The sequence below is a fragment of the Poecilia formosa genome, unplaced genomic scaffold (assembly GCF_000485575.1).
Source record: "Poecilia formosa unplaced genomic scaffold, Poecilia_formosa-5.1.2 Scaffold42, whole genome shotgun sequence".
In the NCBI taxonomy this organism is placed as follows: Eukaryota; Metazoa; Chordata; class Actinopteri; order Cyprinodontiformes; family Poeciliidae; genus Poecilia; species Poecilia formosa.
In genome coordinates, this window is record NW_006799981.1 from 2,234,516 (window position 1) to 2,248,410 (window position 13,895).

At 38.5% G+C, this 13,895-nt stretch overlaps 1 protein-coding gene across 7 annotated transcripts in view; it reads left to right on the plus strand.

The window, feature by feature from the left end:
• Positions 1-13,895, plus strand: part of lyst (lysosomal trafficking regulator) — a 76,866-nt gene that overhangs the window by 22,005 nt on the left and 40,966 nt on the right. For all 7 annotated transcript variants that reach the window (XM_007551502.2, XM_016671142.1, XM_016671145.1 and 4 more), the window contains 4 exons: positions 1,188-1,278; positions 3,217-5,305; positions 9,149-10,097; positions 10,827-10,988. In XM_007551502.2, coding sequence (XP_007551564.1) covers positions 1,188-1,278; positions 3,217-5,305; positions 9,149-10,097; positions 10,827-10,988 — 3,291 coding nt within the window. The remainder of the gene's footprint in view (positions 1-1,187; positions 1,279-3,216; positions 5,306-9,148; positions 10,098-10,826; positions 10,989-13,895) is intronic.

Sequence of the window (13,895 nt, forward strand, 5' to 3'; positions counted from 1 at the left end):
AGATGAATATTTACTATTTCCCATTATTTTATTCAACTATTCTATGCTATAGGGATGCGGCTGTTGGAGCTTCATTTTGAGGACACTCTCTGTCACACCACTTGGTTTTTCTCACGTGTTGTTAAAGCTGTACAAGCATGACGTACCTGGTAGAGATTAAAATACTGATATATTATCAGATGGCCTCTGCAGTCAGACATTCTCGCCCATTTGCTTTGGGTCATGAGAAGAAACTGCTTGCTACTGCAGCTAATTATGGTGAACAAAACCCTGCAGAGGTAAATATAAAGAGTTGTTCCATATTTGTTTAATAATATAATAACACTGTTGGTATCTGATAAACATCCATTCAGAATTACTTAAACTAAAAATTACTTTTTAAAAATTTGCTTGATTCCTAGAAAACTTACAGTCTGTGTTAAATTGTACCAGAGATCTTAAACTGCTAAACAAAACACTAAAACTGAAAGTTTTACAAATGTTTCGCAAATCAAAGCAATCTACATTCAGCCTAAAATACTCTATTCCTTATTTGACAGGTCAAAGAGTTAGATTTTGAAATAAAGCTCCTCTATCTTTTTCCTCATGGTCAAAAAATAATAATACAAATAAATTAATTTGAATTTTATGCCACGTCTAAAATCTGAAGATTGTTTCATCATTGTGTTGTTTTTTATTATTAGAGGAGCTTTAATTTCTAGGTTAAGATTTTGTACCATAATTACACAGTTGAGAGCAAACTGTTGACATTTGAAACATTATGTTCAGAACAAAGGGTTTTAACCCCCCATTTAACCTTTTGCATTTGACAAATGATCAGGTTTGATCTCTTTTTAATTAACACTTGATGGAGGAATGCAAGTTTGCAAGGATTAGACGTCTGAATCAAAATTCCTCGAAGTAAGCCTATCATGTAGCTGCTACATTGCTCCCTGTCACATTTCTACTGAAATACCTCAAATAAAAAAATAAAAAGCATAATTTGTAGCTAGAAATATTTGTAAATTACAGTTCTGTAAGTGATAACAATGAAGACTGAACAAATATTTAAAATTAGGGAGGAGAAGAGTCTGACTTAGAGGGAGTGTCTTGGCGTGGTGATGAAGTGGGACCCAAGTGACGACTGAAGGGATTTTTTTCTTTCTTCCTCTATCTAAGTAAGTCACTGTCATCTGTTGAACTCTCAGGAGCTGACTTGTCGGGAAGAGCTGCTAACTCTGCTGCTGTCGTTGCTGCCTCTGGTCTGGAAGATTCCTGTGCAAGAGGAAAAAGCTCCAGGTCTGTTGTCAACTATCGTTACCACCTTACTTACTAATTTCTGTTGTTTTGTTAATGCCGACACTCTCCTAATGCAACTTATGTGTTTATGTTGCTTATCTGTAACCTGTGTTCAAGTTACAATTATTTTATCCTCCTAACTTATTTGGAGGTTGCATCACTTTATCATCCAGCAGCTTTACAGCATTTGTTTTGATCCTTGTTGGCTTTAACTATAACTTTTGATGTCATCTTCACATGACGGCAATAAACTTTTATTTTCTCAGTGCTGCACTGCACTGCACTCAGTTTCCTTTTGTCAGTCTTGAAAGTTTAGAAATCTATAAAGCTTTTAGTATTTTACAAGTCTGGAGTAGCTTAAAAAATGAAAGTGAATTATGGAATTTTTTTATATTTTCAGGTGTTTTTCTTCATACCAGAGTATCTTAAAATGTTGCTCCAATTAGTGTTTTTCATTCTTTTCCTTTGTATAAAAGATTTGCATCATCAGTGATATATTCATTCCTGACTGAAGATCTGCAGAAGCATACATACTGACACACCTTAAGGTTTTGTGGATAGATGTTCCTCTATTTAAATGAGAAAACGTATAATAATAATGGAAAGTGTGTTGCATAAAGTATGATTATCTGCCATGAACTCAATTAGTTCTTTTTATATATTTAAGCCTAGAAATGAGCAAAGAATGTACCAAGAAATATGGAAATTCCAGCTTTAGAAGGCTAAAACTTAAAAATAAATGTGTAGGAATCCAGATAAAGATTTTAGTTTTTAACTAACTTTTAATTATTGCAGCTGTGAGCAGCACAACCTGTCTCAGAGCAGGAGAACATTTGTGTTTGCAGAGCCCTATGACCTGAGATTGACTCCGGCATTTAGAAGAAGGCTGCTGATCTTCTGTAACATGGAGTCTAGACATTTTTTTGTTTAATTAATTTTTGCTTTCTGAAACTTTTAACACACAAGGCTTTGGGTCTTGACTAGGCATTAAACTGTTGCGAGATTGCCACGAAGTGATGATGCTGAATAAAATTACCATGACTTCATGATATCATGTCTACATATAAATTAAAATGTTTCACATCATGAGTAAATGTGAGGACCATGCCACTTGTTATACCTATTGGATAAGCAAAATGCACAAAAATCTACAAAATTCTTTTATTTTCAAGAAATGTGTTCCATTGTACTATTATTTATTACATTTTCAAGTTTTTTCATTTTAATGCTACACCTAAAATGTCATAACTTAATACAATATCGACAAGTCATTGGTTTCATTACATTTAAATTGTGAAAATGATGACGTTGTTAGCAAGTACATGATAAATATGTTTACTAAAGCTGGAAATACTTCTCAACTACAAAATTTTACTTTATTTATAAGACTGTGAAACCTTCTTTGAACCTGCTGACTAGCAGTGCACAGCATCAGGTGGGAGAGGGACAGAAAAGTTGCCCCATACTCGGCCAACTCAAGACCTACCTTGATATACCTTTAATACTAGTGGGAGAAAGACAAAAGAGAAATCCTACAACCACTAAACTGTAGGATTACTACATTTTAGTTTACTACTTCATTTTTGTTTACATTTTGTGAAGAAGGAAGACGTGTCTCATGTTTTTAGAGGCTTTCATGTCATTTCCTTCAGTGGTTCTTAGTGCAGGTTAATCAGAAGGTTTGGTTTCTTTGACACAGTGCAGTGTGAAAGCAAACCGTACGAAATAAAAATGTTACAACCGCTGCAAATTTGATCCCCAGTCGAACCGAGCATGGAAGACACCCTAACTAACCCAAACCTGCTTTTGACATGCAGTGGAGCATAACTTTCTTCAACATTCACCTTTTTTCACATTTAAATACAAAAATATGCTTGACTGAAAGTGTCTTTCAATGTAAAATGCCAAAACCTGGTGAAAGTCTTTGTGTTTGAACAGATTTCAACCTGCCATCCCTACTTGAAGCATTCCTCAGCTGGGAGGTGAAGGCCGTCCCACTCAGGACGGGACAGAAGGCTGCATCTGATGAGCAGAGCTCTGGGAAGAGGTCCCGCGTTGGCAGTGGCACCTGGAAGTCACGGAGATCACGCAGAACGTCACAGAGATACTCTGTGAAAGATGCTCGCAAGTCCCAGGTCTCCACCTCAGATTCAGAAGCCAACTCTGAAGACAGAGCCGTTGGGGGCTCAAGGAGCCGAAGACCACACGGTTCCACCATCCAGGTGAGCTGCCAGCATCATCGCTCTGAGGCCTCGCAGTTGACGTCTACGGCCACCAACACTACAGAAACCATGAGTGCACCGTATCCCCACCCCAGAGCCCCCGGTTCTCAGATGGTAGACCACGAAACCTTGACCGACCCGGCCGCAATATCCATCTTCAACCGCATGGAGAACTCTCCTTTCGACCTTTGTCACGTGTTGCTTTCCCTGTTAGAAAAGGTGTGTAAGTTTGACATGAGCATCAGTCACAACCCCGGTCTGGCCATCAGCGTCGTACCGACCCTCACGGAGATCTTGACTGAGTTTGGAGACTGCTGTGGTCCGGGGGGAGGAGGAGGGATGGGAGCGGAGGAACTGGCTGGAGGCTGGACGGAGGAACCGATCGCACTGGTTCAGAGGATGCTGCTACGCACCATCTTGCACTTGATGTCTGTGGATATAAGCCAGAGCGACAGACTTCCAGACAGCCTGAGGCGAAGTTTGACAGACCTGCTGCGAGCAACTCTCAAAATCCGAAGCTGTTTGGAAAGGCAGAATAACCCTTTTGCCCCGCGGTCAAAAAAGACCCTACAGGAAGTCCAGGATGATTTTTCTTTTTCCCGTTATCGCCACAGAGCTCTACTACTTCCTGAGCTTTTAGAAGGAATACTACAAGTCCTCCTGAGTTGCCTCCAGGCTTCAACGCCCAACCCTTTCTTCTTTAGCCAGGCTCTGGAGCTCATCCATGAATTTGTCCAGCACCGTGGTCTCGAGCTCTTTGAGGCCACGGTTCTGCGGCTGGAGGGACTCGGTAGGGCCAGTTCTGACGTAGGCAGAGAGGCGTCGGAGCGGCTACGCGGCCTCATTGCAGGAGTCTTCAAAATAATCAGCGCTGTTAAGAAAGCCAAGTCAGAACAGCTTCATCAATCGGTTTGTGCTCGACGCCGGCACCGTCGCTGCGAGTATTCCCACTTCCTCCATCACCACAGAGACCTGTCAGGCTTGCCCGTCTCCGCTTTCATGCAAGCAGCAAGACGCAACCCCTTTGAGGAGGATGTAGAAGGCTCAGAGGAATCTGAGGGGGATACCGTGCGGTACCCTGAGAGATGCTGCTGTCTTGCTGCCTGCGCCCACCAGTGTCTCCGGCTCCTGCAGCGCCTCTCGCCCAGTGGGCCGTCTGTGCTGCAGGTATTAGCTGGGATTCAAGCTGTTGGAATCTGCTGTTGCATGGACCCTCGCTCAGTTGTAGGACCCCTTTTACATGCTTTCCAAGCTCCAGGTCTCCGTAGTTACCAGTCCCATGTGCTCAGTGTGCTAAGTCGGCTGATTTTAGACCAGCTTGGTGGGGGTCAGCCGTCAGAGAAAGCTAAACTGGCCTCTTGTAACATCTGTACTCTGGACAGCAGCCAACTTCCAGGTCTGGAGGAGACATTGCAACAAGGAGAACCTGCAAATATTTCTACCAGTTTATGTTACCGCTCCCAAGGTATCCTGCCTAGCGGAGGAGGGGCTGAGGACATGCTCTGGAAGTGGGATGCTCTGGAGGCTTACCAGGAGCTAGTGTTTGGTGAGGACTGGCAGCTGAGCCAGCAGATAGCCGGCCATGTGTGCCATCTAACACTACGGGGCAATGCGATAGTGCAGTGGCAACTCTACACACACATCTTCAGCCCCGTTCTGCAAAGAGGGGTGGAGTTGGTCCACCATGCTCAGCAACTGGGGGTTTCTACCGTCTGCACTCAGGTCTGCAGCTACCACACACAGTGCCTGCCGGTGGAGGTCCTACTCATCTACCTGCAAACATTACCAGCACTTCTCAAATCAAGGTGAGCTCCTCAACCACTCTTTTTTATTCAATCTGGAATCTTCTTATCCAAAAATGGCCTATTATGCTTCCTTGAACAGGTTAGAGTAGGTTTGTGGGTAATACAAAACATGTTAATGTTTTTGCACAAAATCATTCTTAGATAATGACATTTTAGTCTAGTGAGTACTTCTTTCAGACTGAGTTATGTTGGGGCCTGTTGTCACTTTAAATCCAAATTGCTGCTGCTGGCCAAGCACATGTGAAAATGGCTGCAAACAGATGAGTAATTATACAACCCTACATCTTAAAAAACAGAAGTGGAGCCTCCTGTGCAACCAACAAGAATGCAGCAAGTGGTTTTTGAATAGTAAGACAATAATTAAACACTTGTCTTTTGCAGCAGCCATTATACAATGGTAAAACCAGCTGGCCAAACGTGCTGGAGCTCCCCTTAGGTTGCTAGGTAACGCGGCTGGGCTCAGCTTAGCTCAGGTTGCTAAGTAGTCAGAAGATTTTTGAAACGGCTCATTTTCCAGACACCAAAAAACATGAATTTATTGTTAAAAAATGTCACTGTGTATTTATTTCCACATAAATGGAAAATTAAAATTTTTATATAAGAAGTCCCCTTTAAGTTTTCTCTGTTTTTGTTGGTTTTACTCAACTCTTAGCAGCTACCAATCCCAAAGACATTGGGATTTTTTGCATAAATGCCATAAATCCATTTACTTCTCAGTTGTTACAATTTAGTGCTGCATTGCAATTTTCAACAGTTCAGGGATTGTATGAACACGAGACATAAAACTTACCCAGCCACCTCAAAGAAGACCGTATCCACTTGGTCATGAGATCCCTCTTTCCAAGCCCATGGTAATTGTTACTAATCAATAATTTATCATGTTTTGGTGTTCCTAGTAAGAGGTGCAAGACTATTGACTGTTATGTAACATTGTTGCCTGTTTTTATAAGGCAGGTATTGTTGATCCACATACTACATTTCTTTTTCAGCACCTTAAAAATATATATTTAAGAAGATCTACATAAACATATGGAATTGAATCATAATGTGTTTTCTTTTGTGACCCATTTAGATTGAGTTCAACTTGTTCTGAACTGGAGCGACTTTGGCGAACTCTGCTCTAATTTGGTGTTTTCATGTGAAAGTCTTGCTTTCTCGCTCTCTTGCAGCCTTATTGAACTGCAGAAATATCAAAACATGTCAAAGAAAACAGGAAGTGAAATTAATCTGAGGGGCACTCTTAATAGATGGCAAATTGTGAAAATAACTTGCTAGATATTGAAAGTTTCAGTTGTTATGGATAAATGGGCAAATATATTTATTCACAGGACATTTAAAGAACTGCGTACAGTTAAAATAAACAAAAATATCCAGCCGACATTTTAAATTTAGGACATAAAAGGTTGATCAATTAATCTGATGTCTGGCTTGGACTGACATGCCACATTTAAAGTATTTAACCTGTTCTAGGAAACAAAAAGATAAAATCTAGCTACTGAGAAATTGCTGTTGTACAAGCCCACAATTTGAGAAAAAAATACCTTTTAAATTTTATCTTTGTTCTGTAATTTAAGGAGCTCCATCTGCTGGACCAATCTGGTAACACTGTTTTGATAAAAACGGAATTGGTAGATTATTAAGTTCCTTATACATATATTAGGTAACATTAGAGCGTTTGAGGATAATTAAGACGATGAATTTCATGCTGTTTGAATATGTGCTCTACATCTGTGACCGTTGGCTTAACACAACTCCCTTTCATAAAATCGTACATATCACGACACGAGGAGTTAAAAATGAGCCGTCTTGATGGAATTGCATGTTGCTCATGAAACCAGGAAATGTTCCAGAGAGCAAAACTAATAAAGAATGAGACAAATTGGAGGAAGGGTGAGGAAAGGGTTTCAATTTCAGGGGGGAAAAATAACAGCTTAATTTAGAAATTGAATCTATTTAATTCATAGATGTCCAGTTATAGTCTTCAAAAGTCAATGTCCTGCCAGTTTCAGACGAGTCTCTGCTCCAACACAGCTCATTCAAATGGTCCACTTTGGACACCGCTACTTTAATTAAAAAACATTATTATTTGTACTGGCAGGGAGTTAATGTGTAAATTCAGGAAATATCAGGTATTGTTTTTTGATTTAACCTTATCCTAGAAATCAAATAAGGTTATTTTTCGTATTAGATGTAATGTTTTATTCATCTCTCACATTTGTATTTAAGTTGAACATAAATTTAAATCCAAGTCATAACTATGATGGCTCATAAAACACAAGCAGCAAAAAGCATAATGGATATCAAATACAGTAGCAGTTGTGGTTTAGTTTGAGCTTATTTAAAGCTGTTGGCTGCAGAGTTGCGTATATTGTGGTCTATTTATATAAAGGTGCTGCTAGTAAATTATGTAAGTCTAGTACAGCTGGCCATGCTTTAGATAATCTGCATGTGGTTTTCCCAATATAAGAAGAGAAGTCGCTCCATTCTCCATTTAGATTTCTACCACACTCACAAAAAGAGGCTAAAAGTGACTTTTTAAGGATTATTTTGGATTTCCTTTCTTATTGTGTCTCCAGGTGATACTTTATACTTTCTATAAATATATATATATTCTGTCTGACAGACAGTTGTGCTTGGTACAAGCATATGTTGAGTGTGAGTCGATTAAACGCATTTATTTAAAAGCACAGATATGATCGCTGAAGCAAGAATAAATTTACCACTGACTATAAGGGACGTATTTATTTATTCACTGTGTGTTTAATCCACATGTGGATTGACAGGAACACATTATAGGAGAAAATGCGTTATAAATCACAGTGGACATATTGGCACTAAAAATCATAGCAAGATTTGATCTGAATTAATTAAATTTATTGACTGAGTGTGACCTTCAGGGGTGCAACTGTCTCTAATGCAGATGGTCATTTTATCTCCCTACCTTTTGATTTGGTTGTTTTCCAAAAGATTAAAAACACATGTTTGAATTTTCATCTATTTTTATCTGTTTCTCACCAGCTCTGTTATTCATATGTGACATTTAAAGGCCGCTGAATTAGAGTTGGACCCAAAATTATTCATACCTTTGGTAGATTTAGATTTAAGGTCATTTTCATTCAACCTAGAAGTTTGTTTATGGATAATAAAATGCAGTAAAAAGAGCATGAGTTTTTAGGAAAAATAGTTTCTGTTTTTATTTACACTTTAATTAAAATATCATGCCTTTACAGGCGTCACAGCCATAAAACATTTTAATTGCTGAAAAACGTTTTGCATGATAATTTATCTTTTCTGATGAGCTTCAAGGCTCTGAGCTTGCAAGGCCTCCTTACCATGACCCTAATCTATTTCTCCATCCACGAATTTTCTGTCAGATTCAAGTTCTGACTTTTCACATGTTGGTGTTAGAAATATTTATTTAGCGGCTTCTCATCTTTTGCTATAAATGTTCAAGCATTCAATAAAGGAATGCTTTTATTAGGTAATAAAATGTTTTGTTTTCCTATATAAAAAGGAATTAAATTATTATTTGTTTATTAGTAACTTTTAATTTATTTCTAGAAAAGGCATAAGATTATAAGAAACATCTGCAGAATGTGCCCATTTCTTTTTGTCCGATTAACCAATTAATCTTCAGAATAACTGATTATAAAAATAAATGTTAGTTGCTGCCCCATAATATTTTGCATTTAAGTCAAAAAGTTACCTTTTGGTCTGATGTGACCAGATGTTGCCTTTTTCTACTGGAAAGCATAAACTGGGCTATCAGATTTTAAGTTATGTTCAAATTCAAGGTATTTTGTTGTAGCTCTACTCATTGTTGTTCCACATTTTGTGTTTCAGAGTGGTGCGAGACCTTTTCATCAGCTGTAACGGGCTCAACCAGGTGACGGAGCTCGTCTACCTCGACCAGACTCGCTCTTTGGCCTTGAAGGTGTTTGAAACTCTGATCATAGGAGTTGGACATCAGCAGAGTGACGGGCTTCTTCACGAGCTGGAGAGTGCCGACACCAAAGAAAGGGAGGCCATCCTCGGCCTGGCTGAGGAGCTGGGGTCACGAGGGGTCGGAGAAGGCCCACAGAGCCTCAGCAAGTTCTACGAAGGCCTAAAGGAAGTGTACCCGCGTCACAAAAGCCGAACTGGACAGAACCATGGACCAGGGAGGAGCAGAACGGAGACCCACCTGCATGTGATCAACCTGTTCCTCTGTGTGGCCTTCCTCTGTGTCAGCAAAGAGGCAGATTCTGACCGGGACTCTGCCAACGACTCTGAGGACACTTCAGGTTACGACAGCACAGCGAGCGAGCCTCTAGGGGGCCGCCTGCCGTATCTGTCCCCAGACAGCGTGGCGTTGCCCTCTAAAGAACAGCTACGGCGAGCCGCGGACGTCTGGTCCGTGTGCCGCTTCATCTACATGGCCAGCCCTCTGTTCCAAAGGCAGTTCTTCAGGCTCGGAGGACTGGATGTGTGCCTGCGCCTCATGGCCATGGTCATCCAGAAACTCTCATGTAAGAGCAAGGATGGAAAAACAAAGAAGAAGCGAGAGGGCAAAGTGAAAGGCAGCCCTGAGTCTGCAGTTCCTGCTGCTTCACTGGGATCTGAAGATCTTCCCTACGAATCAGGAGATTTTCACAGTTTGGGTCCGACTGAGGGGAAGACCAAAGATCCAGGAAAGAGATTTGACGAACAGTGGCAGCTTCAAAGTATTCGTCTTCTTGAAGCCCTGCTGGCGATTTGTCTGCACAGCGCTAACTCTGCCATGCAGAGGATAGAGCCGGAGCTTTCTTCTCAGGTAGGTTTATCATCTCTACAGCTAATTTTCTTTAATTAATTGATTATTGAAATAATCATAAACTAATTTAGTAATTGATTAATCACTAAGTGGTGATTAATGATCCATAAAGATCATTTATTCAAAGAACAATACACTCAGAGACATTATTAAGCCAAAACTGTACAAAAATATGTATACATTTGGCATTTAAGATAAAAAAACAATTATCTTCTTTATTATAGTTTTAGCTTCACCTGGATCAAATTAAGCACCTTTTGATATCCAATTATTAATGACTTAATCAAAACAAACAAAGGGTTGATTGTTTTTCACATGCTGATGTGAAAAATGTGTTGTTTTTTTTTTTTTTTTTTTTTAGCTCCAGATGCATCATTTGCCACAAATAATCAAGCGTACACTAAAAGAATGCTGTTATTGCATTTTAGGAAATAAAATGTGTATTTTTTTTCATTTAAAACGGTATTGAATTATTAGTTTATTAGCAACTTTCAATGTATTTATAATGTTTTATAAAACGGCTCCAGTGGTTAAGTGAAAATCTGCAGAATGTGCCACTTTTTAAATAAGATTGTCAGAATAATCGATTTATAGTTAGTCAGTTGCACCTCTATTATTTTCTCTGTACCTTAGCCACATAAAAACTACAACATTCAGTGAAAATCTGACTTGTAAACATTTTGCTCACACTTTGAGAAACCCTAATTTATTGCATTTTAACTTCAACAGCCTCAGTCTGTGGAGGAGACTCTGTTGGAGGTGAGAGACCAACTGTCTCGCTCAGGAGTGGTGAACTCTGACCTTGCTGTACCGCTGTTTGACTCCCTGCTGCGAGTGGCCTTGGCTCAGGTGACTTCATGTACTGATACACCTGAGGAGAAACCAGAGAGGGTAAGTTCTGCACAGCAAGATGCAATCTATGCATATTTTATTAATGGGTTTATGTCGGCACTCGATTTTGATTTTGACTTCAACACGGCAAAAACACAAAATCCTTCCAAGAATTTTTGGTGTAGTTTCTAGTGCAAATATTTTAGTTTTGTTTTACTTCAAGTGTGTTAACTTACAGGTAACTAAGTTACATTTTCTCACGTGACAATAATTTGCTAGTTGAACTAGTATCTTTTTATCAATATTAAGGAATTATTGTCTCAAAACAAGCTCTTCTGTCTTGCTTAAAAGTTACTTGTAAATTAGTTTTGTCTTATTTCAAGATTGCACTGGAAACTATCTAAGTGAAGTTTGTCTTCAAATCAGACAAAATTGATGTCAAACGTTTGTGCAGAAAAAATTTTCACTTTAAAGATATTAAGAAATGATTCCAGAAGTCATGAAAGGTCAACCAGCTCCCCCACCGTCTTCAAATAAGACAAAATTGGCGTCAATCATCTTGACTACGCTTGTGCTAGTTTGTGCAGCAAACATTTTTGTTTGCTGCACAAAAACGTTTGGACTTTGGACTTTGACTAGGCCACTTAAACACATTTTTGTTTGTGCTGCTTTGGCTTTGAAGATATTACTTAAAATTTAAAGTTCAGTTAAGGTCAATCAGCCCCACTCAACCCTCCCCCCCACTTCTATGAAATCAAAATGACCTTTAAGCTTTCACCTTTATTTATTTATTTATTTGACCTTTACTTGTGACCTATAGCGGGACAAATAAAAAATTTGCTGCACAAACGTTTGACACTAATTTTGTCTGATTTGAAGAAGGTGGGGCGTCTAGAACCTAGACCGAAAATACTTGGTAAGATTTTTTTTTGTGTAGTGAAGCTATAATTTTCAACACAACTTTTGTTTTTATTTTATTATTTTGAAATATTTTGCTTTCAAATGTGTCCCAGTGTGCATTTGTGATGCGATGAGGTAAAATAACCTGTGGCACAAGAAGGAGTGTTTAGTAAACATTTGTGTGGAAAAACTTTGGGTCCTAAGACCCAGACATGGATTAAAAACACAAAATGTACAAGATTTGCTACTAGATAGCAACAAACCCAAACCAGAATTTGATTTACTGTCTGCTACACTGTAAAGACAGAAAATCTTACAAGAGTAATTTTGGTCTAGTTTTTAGTGCAAATATCTCAGTACACTTGAAATAAGACATACAAATCAAAAACTAACTTTTCAGCAAGACATAGAAGCTTGTTTTAAGTAAATATCGCCTTAATTTTGATGAAAAAGTTCTAGTTGTACTGGCAGATAAATTAACTCTTAACATGGGGAAAATTTCTTGTTGTAAGTGAAATAATCTGCCAATGAAACTAGCACTTTATTTATCAATGTTAAGTAAGTATTGACTTAAAACAAGAAAAGTTACTTGTACGTTTGTTTGTCTTATTTCAAGTGTAGTAAGATATTTGCACCAAAAATTCGACCAAACTTACTTGGTAATATTTTATGTTTTTGTAGTGTAGTAACTTTAATTAATATGTTCTACTTTACTTTTATTGTTTGCTGCAGCTTTTTCAGACATACACATAGGAAAGTGAAGCCGATTGCAAACATGCTTGTCCAATATTTCCATTCAGAGCCATGGATCCATGACGTATTTGTCTTTAGGGTGTACTTGACGTTAAATATGCTCTCAGTTGAAGAGTTTGCCATTCTACTTGTTCAAGCTTGGTCAGCTGATTTAGCAAAATACATTATTTTTGTGGTGTTTCAGTGAAGTTAAATGTTTCTACAACCGAAACAGAGTTTTAGTAATTGAAGAAAATATCTAATTTTGATTAGAGGATGGGTAGATTGCAATGTTTCAGCTTCATTTTTACTTTCTTGTCTGTTATTCCTCCTCTGCTCTGTTATTTTCAAATAAATTCCCACCAGTCACATAACACTGAGTTTAGCAAGTTGGCAAATGGCTGCTTGTTTTTCAAGATGTCATGAAGGTGATAACTAAGATGTTATCACCCAGTTATGAACGTTATCAACGCCCCCTCTGCTGTTTCCTTCCTGAATTACCTGGTTTATTGGTATCAAACCAACAAACCTGATCACTTTAGCTTTGTTGGCTAACAATAACTTTGCCTTTATGGTAAAATATAAAAACAATATTATAAGTAAGAAGTCGAGCATAAATGAAAGGAAAGCAGTCTTCCAGCAAAGTGTTGTCGGTCACTAAAGTAAAGCATTTACATCATGTTGCTAAGCAACTGCTATCTGTTCAACAAGATGGCAAATGTAATTACAGAGTCCATGAAGAGCAAGCATGACCTATTTAAATAGTTTCACCCACCTCCTGTGTTTTAATAAATGGTGCAAAAGCATTTTATTTTTATCAGTTTATCATTTATAACGAATCTGAAAATGAATTTAAACATCAAACTATTCACAATAATTACAGCTGGATGTATTTTGATGTGTGTCTCCACCAGCTTTGCACTTTAAAAACCTCAGAGTGACTAAGAGCATCAGTTTTCTAGATTTCTCACTTTGGATTTTGACTAGGCCACTTAAACACATTAATGGGCTGTGATCTATTTCATATTAATTTAGGGGTGTTTAGCTGCTTGAAAGCTAAACCTCACATCCACACAGCATGATGAGGCCACTACCATGCTTCACAATGGGTTCAGGGTCTCGTCAGTCTTCTCCCACACAGTGTTTTGGATGTAGGTCCAAAATATTAAGATATGTGACCTTTTCTTTGTTTCAAGCTAGCTGTGTTCAAGCAAGTTATTTTATTTACTTATTTTTATGTTTTAATTCTATCCATTTATTCTATTATGGCATTGTTTTTGTACAGCACGTTGGCGCAGTTTTTGACCTGTTAATATAGTAGTTGTCCAGTTCGCA